We start from the raw sequence: 24,921 nt of genomic DNA, 5'->3' as shown, positions 1-24,921 counted from the left end.
GCAAGGGATTCGTCTGTCACCACTGGCCGGCCTCCTCAGGTCTTACGCAGCGAGGAAGCGCTCAACATTTCATTTATTTATTCACACAAAAGCCAGTGATTCAAGTTGACCCAAGTTGTACCTCTGCTTCCACCAACACCACATGCAATGCTTCCTTCTTGGTCAAAAAGCAGGGTAAGTAAGCTTGCGTGTACCGTGTCCATCCCTGATATACCTCCACAAGGTTCAAGTGTAGTTACAGTATGAAACAATGGTTTACAACAGTCTATATGAAAAAGAGAACAGTAAAAGATGCAGAACGTGCAATAAATATACATCTGCTGTAGCTTGTTTCATCTGCATTGTGCAGCTTTGGAGGATACAGACAACGGTTGTCAAACTGGCCTGGTCAGTTCTGTGAATACAATGTTGTCTTCATTGATTTCTCTCTGTATTTGCCTAAGAGAACCCTGTTGACAGTAGCAGTTTCTTGTTTAGGGTAAAGAGTTGTTGTCTACCAGAACCTAGCGGGCATTTCTCTGCCCACTTCTTCACCTCCCCCTCTCTCAGACCAGGTGTGCCGCACTATATTTACAGATATGTTCTGGAGGATACAGTACATGTATAGGAAATGTTACTTACCGATTTTCAGTTCTTAATCGAGGCTACAATGAAGTATTTGGTCTGACCGCCTGCTCAGCATCCTTCTATTCCTCAAATCACGGACGAGTATATGGTCCATCAAAGCAGCGCAGATCTCATATGAGTTATTTGTACTTCCTCCTCCTCTGCCTCATTTCTTGAATCCATTTCAGTCAAGTAAAGTATTACTCACAGACACACAAACACACAGAGTCTGAAACTGCTTGTCCCGAGCGGGGTTGCGACAAACCAGAGCCTAACCTGGCAACACAGGGCGTAAGGCTAGAGGGGGAGGGGACACACCCAGGATGGAACACCAGTCCATTGCAAGGCATTGATTGGGGTTCAATGACTCGAGCCCCAGACCCACCAGAGAGCAGGCCAAACCCACCATGCCACCACACCCCCCTCTAAAGCATTACTCGTAACCCTTTATATACATGCTGATTTCTGATTTGTGAGCAAAGTAAAGCATTTGATTGCTTTCACCAGGAGGCCTGAGCTCCTGGTTACAAATGTCAGTTTTTTTATATGTGAAAGTATGATTTTTATCAATGAGACTTTTGCTTAATGAGGTTCTTGTATGCTTTGTTTTACAAAAAGTTACCATTACATGCGATCTTTGTGTAAAACAAGTGAACAGTGTTTGTATTTTGGTTCATAAGGTCTCTTTTTTGGACAGCTACTTTGATTTCAGAGTAGTGTTTATAAAAGCAGTGTTAGTGTGTAAATGTCTAAAACCAAGTGAAAAGTCATAGAAAAATTAAATATTTGCTGATGTTACAACAGGGGGGCGCGGTGGCGCAGTGGGTTGGACCGGGTCCTGCTCTCCAGTGGGTCTGGGGTTCGAGTCCCGCTTGGGGGTGCCTTGCAGCGAACTGGCGTCCCGTCCTGGGTGTGTCCCCTCTGGCCTTACGCTCTGTGTTGCCGGGTAGGCTCCGGCTCCCTGCAACCCTATATGGGACAAGCGGTTCAGAAAATGTGTGTGTGTGTGTGAAGTTACAACACTACTGTAAAAGCATCTACTTTTATAATTCATTCATTAATAAACAGAATAAATGCTAGTTTGCCTGCAGTCGATATCATTACAGATTTTAACAATATATTTCTTAAAGCTTGGGGATACTTGACAGCAACCATGAATGTTCTTTGCTTGTTAATAAAGGCCTTGTGGAAAAGAAATGAAAAATTCTTATATATACCACACATAACTTAAGATACCCTGCTCCATACCCTTTAAACAAACACTGTATTGAACTGAATATTTTCCCCTTATTTTCTTTCAATGGGCTGTGTACAAGTGCATTGTGTCACAATGACTCTTTCTTAAACTTACATGTCTTCAATGACCACATTCATTTTCAGATTCTTAGATTGAGGGTCAGTGGCTTTTCAAGCCTTTTTAATTTTCTTACTACATGATCTAAATTAAAACACTATTTTAAAATAGTTACAGTTAAACTGTATTAGTGAGGATCATTCAGGGTTCAGTGAGACTAATGCTTTACAATATAATTAAGACAACAGGAAAAGAATAAGGCAAATATTTTAGATGAGTAACATCCTTAGAATTATTACAATTTAAATAACATTACATAAATAGTTTAGTGCTGGTCCAGGCAATGTCTTTAATCCAGTGTGAACCATGATGCTTACAAAACTAGACCTAATAGGTATAAAAACAGTCCAGTGAGCACCGCTCTGCAAGGGAGCAGTTTGTACAGTGAAAAGTGGGGTGGGCCATAACAGTCATGTGCAGGAGTCTGGAGTGATTCAGTAGTATATTTCCTCCTGACCCAGCACAACTTTTTTGCAATGTCGTGACAACCCTTGTGCACCTTTATGAACAGAACGCTCAGAGAGACAAAGAAAAAGATGGCTGAACAATCCCTTAGCATTAGGTGGTACGCTGCACTTTGTTCCTGTTTCCCCCTTCGGGTACTTCTTCACATGCACGTTTTTCTGGTAATGTTGCCCCCTGCTGTTCCTGGAGCACCTTGACAGGGCAAATGGGGTCGGTAGTTGTTGCACTGGCTGCCGTCTTAGCCTGTTCAGTATGGAGCTGCACCTCCACAATTTCAATCCCTGTCAGACCGGGCCCCTCTTCCCCGGGTGCCTGCTCCTCGCTCAGGAAGGAGATGCCCATGGCGCTTGCTTCTGCATCTGTGTCGGATTCTACGGGAAGGCGGAGATGCAATGGCCCTGTTTGCCCGTTAACGGTGAGCCCACTGTGCTGCTGTAAAATCTCTTTTTTCAGGGTGGCCAACTGGGTCTGTAGTAATTGATGATGTTGGGCTTCCAGACTCTCTACCTTTAAATAAAACAAGTCCCTATTACCCACTCAGTATCAATAGAGGATGCTGAAGCACTGCTGAAAATTCAGTCATGCAAGTAAAATATGAAAATCAGAGAAACGCTAAATTCTTCAACTGTATATAGATGCAATTTTATCAAAGTATTTCTTGTCTCATTCATTATATTCTATGTAAATAGAAGTAGAAAAAATAGAATATGACACAATGGGCTCTAGCTTCACAACCGAAGAGCACGCAAAACTGACTTTTTAATCACCAAACTGTTGCCCATTGCCATGTTTAAGTTAGGCCATCTTCATGTAAACTCAGGACTTACAAAACTTGCAGGTTCCCTCATCCAAATAAAGCACAACTCACAAGCTTATTGATCTTCTGTTCACTTCCTTCTGCATTTTTGTAGAGTTGTAGCTCCTCAAACATCTTTACATTAGCCTGTACCAGACTGGCCATCTGGGGGCAGGAAAACAGATCCAACATCAAAGACATAAGAAACTTTTATGCATACATTTACATAATACAGTCCACGTGAACAACGGACACCAGAACTACAGATTTCAGAAACAACGGACACCTGGAAAGAAAAAAAAAAACAAAAACTTTTTTTTTAATTTGTGGAAAAAATAATGAAAAATACAGTAAATGGAAAAAAATAAAAAGATTAAAAGAAAAAAACACAGAAAAATTAAAACAATTTTTTTAAATGTGTGAATAGATACAAAACATACAAATGAAAATAAGCACACACCTGTGTGTACGCACAAACATTTGCAAAAGTGTGTTTAGAAGAGCCATGCGTGTAGACCTATTACAGCTGACATTATACGTACGTTAGTCAAAACAAGCCTAGCATATGACCTAGGCTCAATGCCTTCCTCTCACAAAGTTTACAAAGCATGCTCTCATTCGCACGTTTTGCAGCACTCATTATCCTTTGTGTTTTCAAAATGTTTTATTTAACTTGCTTTATTTCAGGATGGAGGGGGGTGTGGTGGCGCAGTGGGTTGGACCGCAGTCCTGCTCTCCAGTGGGTCTGGGGTTCGAGTCCCGCTTGGGGTGCCTTGCGACGGACTGGCGTCCCGTCCTGGGTGTGTCCCCTCCCCCTCTGGCCTTACGCCCTATGTTACCGGGTTGGCTCCGGTTCCCCGTGACCCCGTATGGGACAAGCGGTTCTGAAAATGTGTGTGTGTGTGTGTGTATTTCAGGATGTGCACACATACATATTTATTTAAGTTTCATATTTGCATGTATATAGATGCATGTGATTATGTGTGTGTATATATATTCATATATACATACACATACATACAGTACATGTATTATATACAAAAATAATGAAACTTCGGGAACAACGGATTTTCACAGCAACCGACACTACCCCCCAAATAGTCCGTTGCTCCGAGGATGGACTGTACTTCGGCATATTTTGCTCACGGAAATGTGTCTTGTACAATAAATTAATCCTGTTGGCTCTGAAACATCAGAACTCTTTCTTTTCACCATGTAATGGGTACATCATATACATATAAATTATGATTATATCACTACGTGTGATTTCACCTCACTTTTAACAGCAGCCAAACACCCTCCAGCTAGACCACCAAGCAAAAATGCCTACATGGTCTTTAAGTTGCTGGATTTCAGCCTGTAGCTTCTTCTCCATGAGGTCCTTCTCCTGCTGTAGTGCCTGGTTCTGCTGATGAAGTTCAAGTAATTGCTTCTCTAGGAGGAGGCTCTGGTCCAGGCTCTCCCCAGTCTGCAATACAAAGAGAAGCAGTGAGCATTCCGCAGCAAGAAGTCAAGTGTTAGTTAAACTTTAGCACCAGAAAGTGCTCCTGCTTTATAAAGTGAGATGGAAATGAAAGTGACAAATTATCCAAAGTAATTCCATATTTAAGAGGAAACACAAGGGGATCTAGTAGAGTAACAAACTTATAAATCATGATTAGCCACCCAAATGTTTTGTATTTCTCCTTGATGCTGCTGAAACATTTTTTGTATAAGATGCACATCATTTTGGAGAAAAGCATCTGTTAAATGAATAAATGTAAAATGAATGACAAGGATTACCTCAACATATGGTTATTACTTAGACCTGACACACCCCAACCTGTCAACAGATTGTCTTAACTGTTGAACTGTGCAACAGGGAGTTATTTGTGAGAATGCTGACAAACTTTACCAATACTGTAAATTTACATTTACATTTATTCCTTTAGCAGATGCTTTTTTCCAAAGTGACGTAAATAATTCAGGTTTCTCAGCACTCAAGTACCTGCTCAGTAATGATGCTGGATGTTTCTTCAAAAACAAGACTGCCACTCTCCCCATCAGGGTTCACGAGCACTAGTGTCTCCTGGCCTGAAGCTTGCTGGGAAGGGCCCACTGTCTCCTCAGCAGCCACAAGAATTCCGTTACTCACACTGCTGTCCTTCAACCACACAAATTACAGGTCATTAGTACAGCAGCTTAATGAAAACAAAAAAAACAATTGATGCAGACCAATGAATTAAATATGTTGTATTACGATCACAAAATCTACCGAAAAGAAAGGCATGACTTACAATGCTCAACAAATGCTCAAGGTTAATTTTGCTTCGACTTTTGGGCCACAGTGTACCTTTGGCGCCTGGGTGAGCAGAGTTTCGGCACTTGTTGATGTGTTGATGACAGTTTGAGCCAGCATAGAGCCAAGGGTGCAGCCATCTCCATTAACGGTACCAACGGCAAGGCCACCATAAGCTTTTGGATGAGCTTCTGCACTTTGTTCATAGTACTGCCTGTTGTTCACTTCCTAAAATTTAAACACATGAATTAGGATTCCACATCAGTGACAATAAATTACACATTTTCATGCTGTATGATGATCATTAATAAAGATTAATATTGAAAGACATAAAACCAAATTTTTAAAAGCAAGCCTGCTACACTAAAGAACCTTGTAACAATATATCACAACGTGTACAATTTCAGTTCCACCTGATATGGACAATACTTCAGACATTTAGTAGTGAAGGTTTTGTTTCTCTTAGTATTGACATATTTACTCTCCAAAAAATAAAAACTCACTGTTTATCTAAATTTAGTTGACAAAGACAATGCTGAAATTAACACACCTGTGTGACCTGGATTTGAAATGTGGTGTGTGGATTGCGAAAGTGGGTTTTGTAATGCTTGATGGCCTCATCTCGTCGATTGAAACCATTTCTGCACCTGTAGCAATGCCAGTGGGCTCCTTTGAACTTCTTTTCACCTTTTATGGTACCAACAATCTCACAGTGATTGCAGCATCGTAGTATTTTCAAGCCTACAGTAATAAAAGAGGAAAAAACATTGATGCAACCTTTACTACAGCAACTGACAAGAGATCAACAAACCTACATGTAATATGTTATACTATATGGTGTTAAAGGTTTCATATAGCATCTTTATCTCCTCATGTTAGTTGAATAATGCTTATCTTTATCTGAAACCCAGTTTTAATCAGGATAACCAGTTACACTCATAAAATATGTTTTCATCATTTACAAAGTCAACAAATCATTTCATTAGTAATGACTGTAACAAAACATTTTCAGAAATTATTTATCCTGTTTGAGGGACTCATATCCATTACTGTTCCATTATGGAACTGCTTCAGCCGCTCCAGATTTGTAGTCTGTTTTACATGAACAAGCTTACTCCATGTCTTGGCATTACATTTCTACTGATTTTAAATATCATTCCAAAACATGAAGTTTATTTCTCTTAATCTATTCTTTTACCTATTCCATTATTAGGATTATCATGTTCAAACACCCATGTTAGTTGAATGGGAAGTCATAAGCAGGTTGAACATTCTGCAATATTTTCCTTATTATTCTGAATTCATGGAAAGCCATCCAATTCCATAGGCAGAAAGGCGGCCCCAAAACCGTGGTGCCTGCATCACACCTAACATCTGAGAAAAGGCAATTATGGTCACAGAAAAATAAGTGGTTTTTTTTAGTTCCATTCCACACATTAATCTTTTAAAAAGCCTATAGGATTATCGAGGTGAAATGAAAACAACAAAATGTTGTTTTGGGAGGAAATGGTTCCTACTGGTAACCCTCCCATGAATACCACTACATAACAATTCCTGCAGATTACAGTAAATGGTGGCGTTCTAGTTATGGTTTATAATTACTCTTTCCGATACATTTGAAAAATATGCATGAAGAATCCAGTTCATATAACTTAACACTTAAAAACACTTAAATCTCCCAAACCAAAGTATTCAGAGGTTTCATTAAGATCTTGTTATTGTGTTCCAATATATTTAGGTTCAGTGGATGCAAACCCTTTCATTTAGAAAATTAAGGCCTGACCTTGATTTAATGAATTTCAAAGTACATTTAACATGTACAGAAATGCATCAGGGGATCATATTCTTTCAGGCAGTCCTGTATGTGGGCAGTGGGGCTAGGAGACAACTTAGAGATACCTGCAAAGTCAATACCCTTGTCCACATGTTTGACTCGGTAATGGGCCTGTAGAATGACAGGGTCCTGGTATGCTTCTGTGACACTGCAGAAGGGGCAGTGCATGTGGCTGCCCTTGGCCCTGGCAGAACACTTGTCATCCTGGCACAGTACCGGGCCGTAGATTTGCTCAGTTCCTTTGATCCTCACTGAGGGATGTGCCTTATTAAAAGGAGAACAACAATTAACCAGCAGATACTATCGTCTGATACCTGAATTTGAATTAGTAACTCTCTATCCGATACATGCACCCCTATAAAAATACCATTTACTGCGCAATCAACACAGGGAACACACTGGAGGTGTCACGTGACTTGTAGATTATTTACAGTCTCACAGTGCACAGACAAACAAAGTCTCCAGACTAGTCACCAGGTTCCCTCAAAAGCTCTGATGTTTGGCAAATGCATACCCTGGTCAATGGATAAAACCTACAAGTACTAGTGGAAGTGGCACACGTGAAGAAGTGGTAAAAAATGTGTTTACAATGACATTTTTACTGATTTCTCGTAATTTTTTCAGAAAAGTTATTTATTATTCTCAAAAGGTAAAGTAAGTTGTATTAATATACTTACTGGACACGCCTAAAAGCGTACAGATATTATGGGATACCTTCTCTCCCAATAGCTTCCTACCGCTATTGCTATTACCTGCTAATAGCTATTTGAGCTCCAGCTACTTCAAGTTCAATGTGAATGTAAACACAAGGCCTGGCCAGCATGTTTCAGCTATATCAGTCCTTAATGCGCATTTCAACAGCGCTTGTTTATTACTACAAACTGACACTTACAATAAAAGCCGCCATTTCTGTAGAAAAACGTCGCAGCAGAACCCAAAAGGTGGAATCTATCGGCTTTTTCTTAGTTTTATCAAGCGCTGCATATCGCCCTCCAGGAGGGTACCCTGTGTTTTCGTCATCGGGACCTGCACAACTTCCGGTCTCGCGTGCCTACGTCACGAGTTCTGCGTGTTTACGAAACTGGCGTCGTACGTCGTCAAAACGAAACTAAGTGACAGTTTAAAAGGAAGGAGAACTGTTGTTATAAGTACGTTTACGTTTGCATTGATTCATTGAGTAGATTATTTTTCCAAAGGCGGCGACGTACATATGAGATGCATTTGTCAGGATAAAGTATTACTTCAAACACCAGTCGTCATCTGTCTTTTGGCAAGAATCCCATTTAAATGACCAGCCTTCCATAAACCAGGTGCTTCTGTCCTGCTCTTGACATTAAAAGCGCAACTTCTCTCCTGTTTCATCTGGAATAATATAGCTGCCTTGTATTTAAAAAAAAATCTAAGAAAAGTGCTCTGATATCATTTTATTGGTGACCAAATTATAAAACAGTGAAGGACTTTTTACTTTCGAGGAATTCATTGTTCACATTGAACTTCCCATCTCACCAAGATGAGAACTCTCGTTACGCTGCTTTAATCTACCTTCTCTCTGCAACTTTTAAATGTTGATTTTGTTATTGGGCACTTTGTAAAGTATTACGTCTGTTGTTATGTGTCATGTTGAGCTAATGTGTGTGACCTTCCCTGCAGTGATAATAAAGTATTATCTTATAAATAAAATCTGAGACGTCCTTGATGAAATACACACACACACATTGTCTGAAACCTCTTGTCCTGAGCACGGTCACGGTGAACCGGAGCCTAACCCGGCAACACAGGGCATAAGGCTGGAGAGGGAGGGGACACACCCAGGGCGAGACACTAGTCCGTCGCAAAGCACCCCAAGCAGGACTTGAACCCTAAACCCACCAGAGAGCAGGACCTGGCCAAACCTGCTGCACCATTGCACTCCATCCTGATGGAATATTAAAAAAAAAAAAACTGAAGTATTTTTGTATGGTGAAAATTAAATAGAACAACAACAATAATAACATCTTTGTATTGTATTCCAGGTAACTACTGTCCTTGTTGTTCTAAGCACCTCTTTTCCTCAAAAGGGGTAACTGGTAGCATAGTGGTTGCAGCTGCTGCCTTTGCACCCAAAGGTTGTTGACCTGAGTATCACTTCTAGCTGTAACACCCTTGAGCAAGGTACTTACCCTAAATTGCTCCAGTAAAATTACCCAGCTGTATAAATGGATAAATAATTGTAGGTACCTTAATAATGTAAGTCACTTCAAAGCATCAGCTAAATGAATAAAGTGCAGCACATTCCACTTCTTCAATTCAGTAAGAGAAGAGAGGGCTGTCTGTGTTCTCAAACTAAGTGTAATGTTATTATATTATCATTTGATTTACCAATGAAAAGATAAAATAATAAGACAACAATAACTGATGGTTTTTTTTCTTGATCTTATTTTCTATTTTGTACTGTAATTCATTGTTGTCCAGCACCAGTAACATTTGTTAACCCTAAGATTGGGTCTGTCTGCACTCTATGTTCTCTGGGCAGACAGCTGTGGTACCTGGAGCCAGTAATCCCATGCAACTTGTGTAATTAAACAGCTGGCATAGTGAAATGCATTTTAGTCTTTTTGCTGTATGTCTGTAATGACACAGTTTTTTACAACATTTAAACTGGAAATGAACCTGGGGTTGTGGCATTTAAGGGAATACAGGCTTGAATTTTTTTTTTTTTTTATATATATAGGTTCTTTTTCCCATTCTCTTATGCTATGCAACAGCTGGAAACATTTTGAAATCTTCATATATTTTCATATTCAGAGAGATGTTTAGCAGTGTATTCTTTATTACTGTCTTTCAAGCCTGTCTGAGATAAACTTAAAAAACCTATACAGAGACATGCGATTAATAATGAATACGATTTTTTTGAATAATTATGTGAATTGTAATTTTTTTATTGTTCAACATTAATGTCGAATAAAACTATGAGCTACTCTCCCTTCAGTAAACATTTTCTGAATAACATATACAGTATATCAGATATGTTTAAGAATAACGCAATACACCAAAGGAGGAGGAGCATTGTTGTTACTCTGAACACACACACACACACACACACACACACACACACACACACACACACACATTTTCAGAACCGCTTGTCCCATACAGGGTCGCGGGGAACCGGAGCCTACCCGGTAACACAGGGCGTGAGGGGGAGGGAACACACCCAGGACGGGACGCCAGTCCGTCGCAAAGCACCCCAAGCGGGACTCGAACCCCAGCCCCACCAGAGAGCAGGACTGTGGTCCAACCCACTGCACCACCACACCCCCTAGTACTCTGAACAAAACCAACAAATTCAATTCATAATCACCATTCAGTGTATTGTATGAAATAATGTAAATAGGTGACATTACAAAAAAAGAGATTATAAAATAATATATGAAACATCAAGTCTCTGTTGTACCTGTGGACAAAAAGGTTTTCAGCTACATTCCCAAAAATACTAACTGCAAGAGATTTTTGATAAATACATGCATTTCGCATCCGTAGCAGTTTTATGCGCTGATGTTATTTTTCAACTGGGTTAAGGAATTTTGGGAGAGCATAATAACACACTCTAGATGTCTCTCAGTTCTGTGTCATAATACCACAGGAGGTTAATGTGGGAAAATTCCTATTTTCCTATGGCATAAAAAAGGGACTTATCTAGTATACTGAAAAAAAAAAATATTTTCATGCCAATAGTGAAAATATCAGCAATGCAAAGAGTAGCATTCAATGTTTTACATTGTTTATATAGCAGATGCCTATTTTTACAGTTTGAAAATTACATTGATGTCATTTATGTTCGGCAGTCTAACTGGAGTTTGCTAGAACAAGATACCATTCAGAGAGCTGCAGAAGGAAACTTTTGGTTGCAAGGTTCTTTATGCTGTGTGGCTCTCCCTGGTCAGAATACATCTGGGATCTGGATGGGTTCTGTCTTCAACTCTCTTCATGAAGTAGTGGCTAAAAATGAAACTGAATGTCCATGTCAAAGCAAAACACTTCTGAAAGCATTGTTTAGCCAGATTGCATGGGGCTGCCTGCCAGCAGCTGACAAATGTTTCCCTGCATGGCATTTGGATATGAACTGAAGCGATAAAAGCATTTCACCTTAGGAGTCCCCATCTTAGTGCAAAAACAGACATATGTAACACTAGGGCTTTTGTCTCAGACCATATATTTCACATTGTTGCTTTTATACTCACAGCAGCACTAACCTCTAAATGGCCTGGCTCTGACCATTCACATGTTTGTCTGGACAAGATGTTTAGGACGACCAGTCCAAACCCCACAATGAGAACTCCCAGGGAGTTGGCATGAACAGCTTCTGGGGGCAGTGCTGAGTACCTCTGGGTGGAGTTGCGATCACTGGACAAACAATCAGTAGTTCAGATGGTACAAAGACAAAGGGCAAGTATGGGTGGGATAGGGATTAGAGCTGCTTCCTTCTACTAAATGGACCCAGGTTTGAATTCTACCTCCTAATACAGTATTCTTGATCAAGGTACTATAAACTGTTCCAGTAAAATGTACTTAGTTATATAAATAGATAAATAATTGTGAGCATTTCAAACACTGAAAGATGGAAAAAAAAAATACCAGCTAAACACACACACAGTCTGAAACCACTTGTCCCAAGCAGGATTACGGTGAGCCAGAGCCTAACCCGGCAACACAGGGTGCAGGGCTGGAGGGGGAGGGGACACACCTAGGATGGGAGACCAGTCCATCACAAGGCACCCCAACGGGGACTCAAACCCCAGACCCACCAGAGAGCAGGACCCAGTCAAGCCTTCTGTGTGTTACCACCCCTCCCACCAGCTAAACAAATAAATGTAATATGTTTGTTGTAGGGGGGCGTAGTGAGTTGGACCAGGCTCCTGCTCTCTGGTGGGTCTGGGGTTCGAGTCCCGCTTGGGATGCCTTGGGACGGACTGGCGTCCCGTCCTGGGTGTGTCCCCTCCCCCTCCAACTTTTTGCCCTGTGTTGCTGGGTTAGGCTCCGGCTCCTCGCGACCCCAACTGGGACAAGCGGTTCCGAAAATGTGTGTGTGTGCGTATGTTTGTTGTAACACATTGGCTATGTTTTATTTGACAGTGAAGTGAAAGCTGTATTTGAAAAGCTTTTTGTTAGCTGCAAAACTTTTTGCTAAGGAATGAGTGAATGAGACCCTTACAGAACAAGGAAGAGTTTTTCATTGATGCCAGAGATGCATGATGCAATGCTTAGGATGAAGATGATGCTTCCCATCCATATGTGAATAGGCTTCAACAGTTTACGGAAGAATACTGGACTGCAAGGGAAAATGAACGCAACCAGTCCCAGCACCCACTGTGGAGAAAAGCATAAATCAAACACATAGATAGGTCCTGATTCTTTAAAGTAAAATCACTGTCACAGACATCATTGCAAAGTCCTACAATACGGAAAGAGCATTGTATGACCTGCAGATGTTTTGCATGTGAGCATATATGCATGCTTATAGAGGTTGTGCATGCTGTCCATAGATCAAACGCTTTCATTTTTTTAAAAAAAAGTGGCTAATGCTATGAGCATGTAGAGTTTGAAGCTTTACCTACACCTAAACTCTGAACTCGAGTAATTAGTTAATAAATCCAAGTTCATTACAAAGAGGAAACACCACTGTATTGATGCCATGATGGCCATCATGTCCACTGTACCTGACAGGTGAAGAGAGCTGCTGTGGAGATGCCCAGCCAGCTGTGTAGAGAGTACAGATGGGCGATGCTGAGGGTATTGTGGAAGTTAAAGACAGCACAGAGCCCCAGGACTGACAAAAGCAATGCCAGCAGCAGCAGACCTGCATGCAGGAGCTTCCAAGGCTGCTTGTTCCACCCCCAGGCCAAGGGAATACGGTAAAGGACTATAGCTACAACACAGAAAGAAAGAGACTGTCGCTGGAATCTGAAGACTTCTTTGCATAGCACCCAACGTGCGCCAACTTCTCGGCCCCATGCTCACCATATCCATACAGCACCACCATCCCTGTGACCATGAGGACTGGGTGCCAGTTGAACTGCAGGCCCGAGCCATCCCATGCAAAACCCCCACGCCACCTCGTGTTCCAGTAGCACACAAAGATCACACAAATGATCCCCAGGACCAGGCAGAGAAGGAAGGATGTGTAGAAATAAACTGGTGATCTCATCTTTTGTTACTCTATGGAAGAGAAGGTGGGGAAGAAAAGACAAGTACTATTCTTCTTCAGGTGGCTGAGAAGGTAATAAGCCTTTTAGAAAAAATGTTAGACTTGTGGTCATACAGCATGTATCCATATTAATGTTTCTTCAATTTGCTAACACAAAGCAACTCATAATGTTAATCTACCTACAGTTATTTACTCATTTATACAGCAGGGTAATTTTCCTGGAGCAATTTTATGGTCAGTACCTTGCTCAGGAGTACAACAGCTGGAAGTGAGACTCCAACCATAGGCAGCGGCTCTAACTACTATGCTATCAGCTGTCCTCTAATATAAATGAGATGATGTTTAAGAACATAACCATCTCTAGAATATCAATTAGTATAATAGAAATATTAATATGGGAACCAGCTATTTATTTTTATGCACTCACTTACCTTCACACAGCAATTTCTTTCCCTGGTAGTTACATCTACTGTCTATTTTTCCTATAATCTGAAAGCCAAGGAAAGAAACATGTACAGTAAAAAATAATGCAACAAAGTAATGTCTATATTGTCAGCAGTACAAACAACATTGTAGTTTTGCATTACTGAAAGTACAGTTTATTGTCATTTGGCACTTACTCAAGATGTTCCCGGGTTTCTGTTGGTTCTGTGATTTTCTTTGTCTTACAGGTAAATAGAGCTGGTTGTGGTGTTGTAAACTTCTCAGTGAATCTTTTTCAGAGTCGCTCTGTGCCCTCAGAGATTTAAAAGTCTTAGACCAAAATTTTCCTTTTCGTGCAACTATACTGAAGTTCTTTTATTATGTTTTCTTTATTCTATTTTCAGTTAATTCACCATGTCTCTCATGGTAAAACTCTCCTCGCTGGATGTCATCTCCGAACAACTTCGCAGGTCACCACAGTTTTGATAGAATCTTGTTTCTCTATTTGCTCCCGGCAGGATATTTAAGAGTGGGTTGTTATGTGATTTCGTCAGGAGTGGAGGGAGGGGAATGGAAGGAATGTTATTCAACTGGTAATTGCATTATTATGACTAAAGGTATTATAAAAGGGGGGTGTGGTGACACAGTGGGTTTGGCTGGGTCCTGTTCTCTGGTGGGTCTGGGGTTCAAGTCCAACTTGGGGTGCCTTGCTATGGACTGGCGTCCTGTCCTGGGTGTGTCCCCTCATGCCCTCTGTTGCTGGGTTAGGCTCCAGTTTGCCACGACCCTGCTTAGGACAAGCGGTTTCAGACAGTGTGTGTGTGTGTGTGTGTGTATATATATAATAAAACTCTCCTGGAAAAGTGATGTTATTTTTCTCTGATGGAACGTCGGTGTTATTTTTTCAATAACAAGGTTCGAAGCCACAGTTTTTCACAATTATTAATTTTAAAATAGAACTATCAATACCAGCAATTACAGCATTTTTATTATTTCTATTATTATTATTGTTGTTGTTTTTATTGTTGGTGGTGGTGACAATCAGACTAGGAAAGTTTCATCCATGCCCGTGCAGGAACTACTATACTAACATGGTAATTTGGCAGAAACTGATACACTAACAGAGTAGCATAGTGGCCCAGGGAGGGGTGCAAGAACATCACCACACTTGGACTGTGTGATCAGACATAGGTTTGATTTCCATTCAGTCCATATTAAGTTTGCATGTTCTTGCCCATGTTGTTAAGGTTAAACATTTACTATACCTGCAATGTCTGATTGTGTGCATATGTGGCTACCCTGCAATGGACTGATGTCCCACCCAAGGTGTGCCCCAACTAGTTCAGCACTGTGTGCCTGCTGGATAGGCTCTGGACCACTGGGAACCTGCATTAGAACAAGTTCAGCTGGGTTTTTATTGTCATTCCTCTATATGGCTTGTATACAGTGGAACGAAATGTCATTTCTCCAGGACCACGGTGCAACACAGAACAGTACACGAGACGACATAAAGTGCAAATACACAATGTGAGATGAGTACAGGACAACAAATATACAGAACAGAACGGCAGATACACAGGACATGGGCTGTAAACTGTAAACCGTTTTGTAGTGTAGTAGCAATAAGTATTCAGTAGCAGCAAAAAATGAGTGTCTGATGCAGCTTTGTAAAGTGCAGGTGTGCTGTGATATTGAGTCATGCTGGGTTAGCTGGATGACTTTGCCAGGTGAGTGTTGGGAGGCAGCAGGATATTGAGTAATCTGACAGCCTTAGGGAAGAAACTGTTGCAGGGTCTGCTGGCACGGATGCTCCTGTACCTTCTGCCAGATGGCAAGAGGGCAAAGAGTCCATGAGAGGTGTGCGAGGGGTCGTCCGCAATACTGGTGGCTTTGTGGATGCAGCAGTTGTTGAGGTGTCGATGGTGGGTAGGGAGACTCTAACGATCTTTTCAGTTGTTCTCACAATTTGCTGTAGGGTCTTGCGGTCGGAGGCTGTGCAGTTCCCGCACCACACGGTGAGACAGCTGGTCAGGATGCTTTCTGTTGTCCCTCTGTAGAAGGTGGTGAGATAAGAGGGAAGGGTTTGGTTCTCTTCAGCCTTCATAGGAGGTGGATGTGCTGCTAAGCTTTCTTGGCTATGCACATAGTGTTGAGAGTCCAGGAGAGGTCCTCTGTCATGTGCACACCAAGAAACTTGGAGCTTTTGACTCTCTCCACAGTTGTTCCACTGATGTGCAGAGGTGAGTTGTCTACTCGGGTCCTCCTGAAGTCAACAATTATCTCTTTAGTCTTGTCAACATCTAGAGATAGATTGTTGTCTTTACACCATTCTGCGAGCTGGTTCACCTCCTCTCTGTACGCTGACTCATCATTGTTGCTGATGAGGCCCACAACTGTAGTGTTCTCAGCAAACTTGATGATACAATTTGAACTGTACTTTGCAGTACAGTCATGAATCAGTAGGGTAAACAGCAGTGGACCGAGCACACAGCCCTGGGGAGCACCGATGTTCAGTGTGGTGGTGCTGGAGGTGGAGTTGCCGATCCTGACGGACTATGGTCTCCCAGTCAAAAAGTCCAGGATCCAGTTGCAGAGGGAGGTAGTCAGACCCAGCAGGCTCAGCTTTGTAATCAGTTTCTGAGGGATGATTTTGTTGAATGCTGAACTGAAGTCAATGAACAGCATCCTTACATAGTTGTCCTTTTTGTCCAGATGTGTCAAAGAAAGGTGGATGGTAGCAGATATGGCATCTTCCGTTGAACGGTTGGGACAGTAGGCATACTGGAATGGGTCCAGTGTGGTGGGATGACTGCTCTTTATGTGTTTCATGACTAGCCGCTCGAAGCACTTCATGATGATAGGCGTGAGTGCAACCGTGAGTAGACATCGTTCAGAGCATCTGGGAGTGAGGCATCACCATCACAGACAGTGGTGTAGAGCAAGTGGTTCTTGATAATGAGTGAGTTAGAGAAATAGTGACAAGCAAATATAAAGCATGTTCAGTGTAGCTAGCCTCCGTGAAGAAAACCGTCACATTAAGAACAAGTTCGTTAGTGAACGGATATTTAAAAAATTTCAACATATTAGAATCTTAGGATCAGTGCAGTATGACTGGAATATTAGTGACCCTGGCAGAGAGTCACAAGCGAGTTTAAAAATAGCTTGTTTTTGTGAAATAATTTTGGCAGAATTAAGACTTGGGATTTGTTTGGTCATGCAGTCGTGCAAGCCTCACAAAAGAATCAATGTTCTTTTCACTTGAAGAACCCAGTTTGAATTGCCATAAAACTCCTGCCTCGCTAAAATTTCACATTGATGCCAGTTCTCTGCCACAAGGAAGCAAACCATGACAGCATGTGACCGATCATGCTAATGGAAGAGATATCTTGAATTCATGGAAGAAAACAAATAAAACCCCATTCACACTTAAATAAATTGTGTAACTGGACTGCTGCAGGCTGATATGTCAGATTTAGTGCAAACATTTTCTACAGTACAAAGGCTTTAAAGTGCATTACATGTCCCTATTTATGTCCATGTTATTCCTAAGCTTCAAACTGCACTTTACATCATCCTTTGTTTACGCTTATGAGAAAGCCCTGAAGAGACTTCTTTATTATGATTTTGATCGAAATCATAGCATTACTAATTAGACAACCCCCTGTTATTTCTTATTTTTAAATTTACATTTACATTTATTCATTTAGCAGATGCTTTTCTCCAAAGCAGCATGCATCTCAGAGAACAATAGAAGGACAAAGGGAGAGATCTGGATGCAGATGCATGATTCCCGAGCACAGTTAATTTGTCACGTTCCATCATATCTAGCAGTATGTGTTACACAAGTAGGTGTGTATAGTGTTCATAGTGACCAACTTTACCCAGGTATGCGCAGGCATGACATTTCTTTTAAATTAGTCTTTGAAATTTTCTAAAAGAGCGACTTTGCCGCTAGTAATGATTAGCTCAAGTTAATAAAAATAAAAAAAGTGCTTGAATAAAACAAGAAGAAATATAACAAATTTCATTTATTGTATTACTTATTTAAAGCTGCAACAAGTTTTTGTATCGGTGAACTAATGCATGGTTGGGATTCAAGGTCAAGTGTCTTGTTTATCTCTTACTTGCTGAAGTCAGTACCGTTTGTGCAACTTGTTATCGAATGTTTCATATTAACTGCGTATAACTGAGGCTTCCACGCTTGGCTTTGTTTGGACTGGACATGTTTTTCGTGGAGCTGTTGCAAAAGGTTAAATGCGTGAGTTGCAAAAATTTGCTAGTGTGCGTAAAGAATTCATTTACGATAGTCTTAAGCAAAGCATACGTAATACATTATGTATCTTCAATACGTGAACATCAGTAAAAGGCAAGTGAACATGGAAATCTATGAAAGCAGAAAACATGGATGCTGTTACCCGGCTTTCAGTAATCGTTGCGATCCAGACCTGAGCTATTCCATGGAGGGTCTGCTTGGGTTGTTGTCAATTTTGGACAGCGTTTGCTTGGGTCTTCTCAGCTGAGGACCTTGAAATCCCCGAACAGACCAGTTTTTTGGGTTGGAATGCAATAACATTTATATTTAAATACTATATAGTTGTAACAAATGATGCAGGGAATATAAATGTCATCATCCAAGAATTAGCACCTTATTTTTTTGTTATTTTTCCATCAGATTTTTGCTTTAATATACTGTGTAGTAAATTGTTCAAGAGGTCCATTGCTTGTTTTTTGAAAAAATCTTTAATTTCGATTACACATTATTGTATCAGCAGGTCTTTAACTTGAGCTACCAGCAGCTACACTCAATTCCCGTTCCCTGCCACACCAACTCACCTGAAACTGTCAGCAGTTAAATACAGAGGTTAAAAAAGTAGTGGGAGACCCAAACAGAATATGATCAAGAGGTAACTACCGAGAGAAACGCCAGTCCTGTGTGGAATGGTGTCTCAGTTGGGAAGTGCGTAAGGGCATGTTGGAGCAATCATTGAAAATGGGTGAAGAAGCTGAAAAACTGCTCCTCACCCTGAGCTCATAAGCTTCTTCATAAAGCATAATTAACATTTAAGACTCAGGCGTGGAAAGCCCATAACATGACCCCGGCATTTATGAAACCATTTAGTTTGCACTCCACCAGCAAGCTGCTGATGTACCATGCAGTCTTGTGTGAAGGCCGTCTTGTTCCTGAGCGTGCTGCTCACAGTGGCTTTGTGAACACACGCCCATTGTAACTTTTCCCGGCTACGGTGGTTAGCTGTCGGCAGTCACACGTTTACGGGTCAGTTTCATCAGATTGTTTTTTTCTTTAAATGATCTGCTGAGACAAACACAATGTACAGTGTGACTGCTTGTGTAAATATGTAAATTAATTTAAATATGTTTTTTAAAGAGTAAATGCCTGAGAGAAAATTCTTATTTACTGGAAAAAAGGAATAAAGCAGTAAGGATGAGTACAACAGAAGGGGGTGTGGTGGTACAGTGGGTTTGGCCTATGCCTGCTTTCTGGTGGGTCTGGGGTTCAAGTCTTGCTTGGGGTGCCTTGTGATGGACTGGCGTCCCGTCCTGGGTGTGTCCCCTCCACTTCCAGCCTTACGCCCTATGTTGCCAGGTTAGGCTCCGGTTTGCCGCTACCCTGCATGGGAGAAGTGGTTTCAGACATTGTGTGTGTGTGAATGAGTACAACAACATTTGAGATGTGTTTTGTCCTGTCCAGTCACTTAGCACTGCAGTAATGTAGCTGGGTTCTGAACGCTACAGGGCTCAATGTGCACTCTTTCTAACTTGCCCCACAGTCCTAGCAAGTGGAGATATGCAAATTTTTGAGCCAGGCAAATAAGGCAATTGCATTTTTTATCAGGATGATGAGACTGAGCCATGGCTTTTTTAAATGTTGGAAAGAAAGAAAAAAATTGGTGCAATTCAATACACAGATGACAACATTCTATAAAGGTAAAGTGCTTGAGAATTTTTATGACTATCAAACCATTATCTTGAAAGGATGAAAAAATATAATAACTTGTGTCATTGCTAAAAAAGAGTCATTTTGACTTATACTTTACTAATTCTTGTGGTATTTTGGACTATAAAACAAAAATGCACAGACAGCAGAGATACATATTTTTTACAAATCACAATCTGTTTATGTGTCCGCATGGTGGTGTGGTGGGCAGAGCCAGTGCTTCATAACTCCTAAGCTGTAGGTTTGAATTCTGCTTTGGGGTGTATAATGTAGAGGTGGTGCGTATTGTATTGAGCATACTCCCTGTATTGTTGTCGGGTTTCTGCAGTTTCTCTAGTTTCTGTGAATAGTTTGAATATATGCAGTTTAGGTGAACTGATGAATTGGCATGCATGTGTGTGTGTGTGTGTGTGTGTGTGTGAGTGAGAGAGAGAGAAAGGTCACCCTGTGATGAACTGATGTTCTGCTCAGGGCGTACCCCATTGTGTAGCCTGTGCTTGGTGGGATTGGCTCTTGATCACCTGAACCCTGTTCAGACAAGCGGATTGTGAACCTGGAGCGATGGATGGTAGTTCGTGGAAATATTCAAAGCACTGGAGAGCTTTTAGCGAAGATAAGGACTTGGTGTCTTTCTGTTTGCATCTGCAGCAGTCCTGGATCGTTTTCCGTCGGTACAATGAGGTTCTGGTGCTTGGCTGTCGCTGTGGCCACCTTCTACCCCCAGTTTCACGGTGGCAGGGTGAAGAAGTGGTTTACTGTGGCTTCAGATGGAGGTCCCTGTGCAAAACTCTTCCTGAATGGACACAAGCCGCATGGCTTGGAAAAGATGGCTGCTCCGATGGATCACACCTGCCAGTGCTCTGGAAGTAACTGCTTTTATGTGGCTGTGCTTCGCCAACACAGACAAATCCCCATCTACTGGGCATACAGTGTACAAGAGGAGTGGTCTTACAGTGATTCCGCAGAGGAATTTTCACAATGGATAAGTAACTGGTACATTGATCCTGCGGTAAGAATGTCTCAAAGTCTTCCTGAACTTCCACAGCTGAACCTCTCTATGCATAGCAGTGGTAGTCTTCTCTAGCATTTCATTATTTTAAACAGCTCAATAGAGCTACTTACTGCAGGCCAGTAAATACCAGTAAAACATGAGGTAAACAAATGTGATGCAGTGTGACAGTTCTGAGTAAAAGGATAGATGCTGATATAAAGGAGGGAAGCATCACTACACAGGTAGTACTTGTTTCGCCATTATTTGATAAGAAACATATTTAAAAGTTTTGTGATGTCTTATTATAGTAGATTAGTAGTATTGTCTAAATCTTTTATTTATTTTATTGTCTACTATTGTCTCAAATTGTCTACTTAAACGTTTTCATATTCAATATTCAATATATTTTTCCTTAGGTTATAAGTGTCATTCTAAGGAAGAATGGAAGGATAAACTTTAAGAAAAATGCCACTAATGTTCCTGGATTTACCTACATAGTAAGTGGCATAGTTCCACTGAATGGGGAGGATTGGTCTGGCATCACACAACAGCCCAACAGCACCGCTGTCACCTGGAGCGCTTACCATCACAGCGGCGCTGGCAAAACTTTTGAAGGAGCAATAATGAAAAAGAATCACGGTGCTAGTGACTGGGTGAAAATAAGCGTCGAGCAACTTGGAAAAATTCTCGGCGAGAAGTTTGTCACTACTGAACCTGTACAAATTTTCTGCAGGGATGCTGGAACAAGGGCAGGGCAACATTTCGAGAGAACGGATGGTGGACAGGCAGACAATGGAGTCCACATGGAAGTATTCACTGGCAAGTCAGAGTTTAAACTGGCTTTTCAAAAGGAGGACACGGCAAGCCTAAAAAATAAGAACAAACATGAGGCAGAAAGAGGAAAAACTGCACACTTAGAACTGGAGTCAATGACTAGGATAGATTACATACAGCCAGAAATTCTTGCAAGAAAACCTGCCAGAGTAAAGGATATTTTACAAATACAAGTGCTTCAGATGCAAAAACAAAAGCGGAAAAGAGAAATAGGAATAATGCTAACAGAACAAATATCAGTCTTTTTAAGAAAAAAATGCATGCAAAAATGCAAGAAAGTTCTGTGTATCTGCGGTGGAGGGAAAGAAAATGTTGGAAAACAACATCCTGGTACTAAGCACAGTGACCCGGGTTTAAGGCCCTGGAACGAGGGCAAAACCATTGAGGAGAGGCCGGAGCCCAGCGTGACCCCACCGGATAACTCCAAACCTCAGAATCAGACAGGTCCTCCTAGGGGGAACGAGGAAGGCACACAGTCACCAGTCGACGACAAACACAAAGACATAGGAAGCCCTCCAGAAACTATACACTTTGAAATAACCCCTTACAATATGGAATACGCTTCACGTACGGTCTCGGGACATGTAAATGAAGGTGTGCAATCAAACGGCCAAGGAATCTTTGTAGACGAGCAAAAGAGCTTGTCTTGGAACAGCGCTCCCGATGGGGAGGACGCAAGCCGCATCCTTGAGGAGGATGCCGGGTGCAACATGACAGTCCCAGCGCGCTCTCGCTGCGTCGGCCTCGTTCACCACACAGCAGCTGCTCTGCAGCACTGTTCGTTTCGGGCGACTGCGTTCCACTCGAAGCAGTTGCATCGCAGGAGGAATCCCTGCAGAGTACCTCAAACACAGAGTCGCCAACAGGAAAAGGAAAGCCATTTCTATTTTTTTGATCCTGAAATGTACAAGACAACGGGAAGAAATAAACGATGCAGGGGTCTTGTGCATCCTAGTAGAAAATGTCGAAGAAGACATTTAAGAATGCTACATCAGAAAAGGACTCTTGGAAAATGACCCCCAGAGAGACTACAGAGTATTAAAACTGCACATCAGTTCTGCTCAGACCTTGAACATTCAGCACTTTTGTTATTGAAAAAACTAACAAAAACTGGGATGTCTGAAATCATACAAGATCAATGCAAATGCAAAATTTCTCAAGCAGATTCTTCTCGTATTGATCAAGCGGAATTTCAAAAGACTGAAGACGAGACGGTGGGATGGCCTTTTCCAGCCAGCAAGCGGGAAAGGAAAGTGGAGTCAAAGTCATCAGGCTCTATCTGTCAGCTCTTGTTGAGGGAGAAGTAACACGTGGAAAAAATGGAATCGTGGGCACAGCCTTTTGAGAGCCACACAGTGAGGGGGGATCCAGACACAGACACTCCTCGCCTGCCACAACAAAGAGAGTCCTCTGGCAAACACGTGTATTCCTCTCTGCGATGAAGGAGTGAGACGAAAGCTGTGCCGAAAGGTCGTAACGCAGAAAGGAGTTTCCTCCAGAGACACCGCATGCTGAAAGCATCCAGCCGCAAGAAGCTGGAATTTCATTAGTTTTAATTCTGTTATTTTAAGGATTGCAGTTTTTTTTTACTTTTTAAAACTTTTAACTTTTTGTATTGATGCTTATGTTATGCCACTATTATTATGTAACATGTTTAGAATTTTTTTTTTATTTTATAAATAATGTGCTGCTTTATTTCAAAACATTGATTAGTTTAATGCAAAACAGCACGACACCCATTACTGTTGAACGTGAGCTGCCGTTACTGTAACTGAGCGCTAGGGGGCAGTATTCGTTCACTAACACACACATAGTGGAACAAAGAGGCAGGGAACATTAACACTGATCAACTAACACCAACAGTCACCTTAACCAAGAAGTTCATTTGCAGCACTTAACTTTTCAGATTCCTGTTGACTCTGTAATGTGTTGTGTTCTTCTAAATTGTTTACTTAGCTGAAATAACTGATATAAAAAAACAGTATGTGTGACATTTCACATATTTAGTAAAGATGCCATATATATTTTTACAAATAGAAAATATTACCCAATTATTATGATACAGCTGCAACAACCTGCAAAGTAGAGAGTAGAATGTTTTCAGCAGGTAGTATTTTTTCCAGCAGCTGGGGCAAGCCTTTATATAAATATGAACCAGTACAATGGTCAACACTATGTAATACAGAAATTATATTCTTGCGGAGATGTACGTCGCTTCAGACAAAAGCGTCTGCTGAATAAATGTAAATGTATTCACTAATCCCAGGTTTCATTTGACTATAACGATTCCCCTTGAATTCCATTTAGAATACTGAAAAAAATTTACCTTAAATAAGAATCAGAACGAGCTTTATTGCCAAGTATGTTCATACATACAAAGAATTTGTCTTGGTGACAGAAACTTCCACAGCACAGACAGAATGACAGTGACAAGACACAGATGAGAAGATAGAATATGTGAATGAAGGACAAAAAATATATAAAAATATAAAGTATACAATATACAAAAAATGGCCACTAGACATATGTATGTACAGGTATGTTCTATAGAAATGCAAGGGAATGTGAGTAAGACATATGATGTGATAAATACATATAATTACAAGTATAAATAGCATTGTGTATTGCACTGGTTTACTCTCTAGGGGGAATTTAGCTGTTCATGGGGTAGATGGGCTGAGGAAAACTTTTCTTGTGCCTTGCCGTCCTGGTGCTCAGTGCTCTGTAGCGGCAGGAAGATGGCAAAGGTTCGAAGAGGAAGTGGTCCGGATGTGAGGGGTCTAGAATGATTTTGCTAGCCCTTTTACTGACTCTGGACAAGTGCAGTTCTTGGAGAGCTGGGGGTGGTGTGCCGCTGATTCTTCCAGCAGTCCGAACTATCTGCTGTAATCTTCTGACGTCTGATTTCGTAGCTGAGCCGAACCAGACAGTTATAGAGGTGCAGAGGACGGACTCAATGACTGCGGAGTAGAACTTCATCAGCTGGCGCAGGTAGTACAACCTCTGCTTGGCCTTCTTCACAATGGAGTCTATGTGGGGCTCCCACTTCAGGTCCTGTGAGATGGTGGTGCCCAGGAACCTGAATGACTCCACTGTTGCCACAGTGCTGTTCATGATGGCGAGTAGGGATAATGCTGAGGTGTTTCTCCTAAAGTCCACAATCATCTCCACTGTTTTGAGCATGTTCAGCTCCAGGTTGT

At 41.3% G+C, this 24,921-nt stretch overlaps 2 protein-coding genes across 3 annotated transcripts; both read right to left on the bottom strand.

Annotated features, from left to right (window-relative positions):
• Positions 1 to 1,799: 1,799 nt before the first annotated feature.
• Positions 1,800 to 8,353, bottom strand: LOC108925026 (uncharacterized). Of its 2 annotated transcripts, none has more exons than XM_018736726.1 (8): positions 8,226 to 8,353; positions 7,399 to 7,597; positions 6,050 to 6,240; positions 5,554 to 5,727; positions 5,209 to 5,364; positions 4,552 to 4,689; positions 3,294 to 3,386; positions 1,800 to 2,932 (listed from the first exon to the last, which is right to left on the bottom strand). In XM_018736726.1, exons 1-8 carry the CDS (start codon positions 8,238 to 8,240, stop codon positions 2,519 to 2,521), a joined length of 1,380 nt encoding a protein of 459 aa, XP_018592242.1. In that variant the 5' UTR covers positions 8,241 to 8,353; the 3' UTR covers positions 1,800 to 2,518. The 2 variants fall into 2 exon arrangements, with proteins under 2 accessions (XP_018592242.1, XP_018592244.1); XM_018736728.1 differs by lacking the exon at positions 8,226 to 8,353 and adding an exon at positions 8,011 to 8,196.
• A 2,804-nt stretch (positions 8,354 to 11,157) lies between these two features.
• LOC108925045 (cytochrome b ascorbate-dependent protein 3-like) lies at positions 11,158 to 13,517 on the bottom strand. The gene is made up of 5 exons (XM_018736752.1): positions 13,331 to 13,517; positions 13,030 to 13,238; positions 12,525 to 12,679; positions 11,566 to 11,716; positions 11,158 to 11,311 (listed from the first exon to the last, which is right to left on the bottom strand). The coding sequence occupies exons 1-5, from the start codon at positions 13,515 to 13,517 to the stop codon at positions 11,288 to 11,290; spliced, it is 726 nt and encodes a 241-aa protein (XP_018592268.1). The 3' UTR covers positions 11,158 to 11,287.
• Positions 13,518 to 24,921: the final 11,404 nt, after the last annotated feature.

Source organism: Scleropages formosus, chromosome 6 (assembly GCF_900964775.1).
Source record: "Scleropages formosus chromosome 6, fSclFor1.1, whole genome shotgun sequence".
Classification (NCBI taxonomy): domain Eukaryota; kingdom Metazoa; phylum Chordata; class Actinopteri; order Osteoglossiformes; family Osteoglossidae; genus Scleropages; species Scleropages formosus.
Note: the sequence above shows the minus strand (reverse complement) of the source record. Positions and strands in the feature narration are given on the sequence as shown.

Excerpts from the sequence above, each read along its gene's own strand:
- LOC108925026 (XM_018736726.1), bottom strand. Across the intron at positions 6,241-7,398 it reads CAAGGGTATTGACTTTGCAG|GCTTGAAAATACTACGATGC; the intron begins GTATCTCTAAGT and ends TTATTACTGTAG. Across the intron at positions 5,365-5,553 it reads TGCTCACCCAGGCGCCAAAG|GACAGCAGTGTGAGTAACGG; the intron begins GTACACTGTGGC and ends GTGTGGTTGAAG.
- LOC108925045 (XM_018736752.1), bottom strand. The coding sequence starts at position 13,517 with ATGAGATCACCAGTTTATTTCTACACATCCTTCCTTCTCTGCCTGGTC. Across the intron at positions 12,680-13,029 it reads CAGCTCTCTTCACCTGTCAG|TGGGTGCTGGGACTGGTTGC; the intron begins GTACAGTGGACA and ends TTTTCTCCACAG. Across the intron at positions 11,312-11,565 it reads CAGAGCCAGGCCATTTAGAG|CCACTACTTCATGAAGAGAG; the intron begins GTTAGTGCTGCT and ends TTTCATTTTTAG.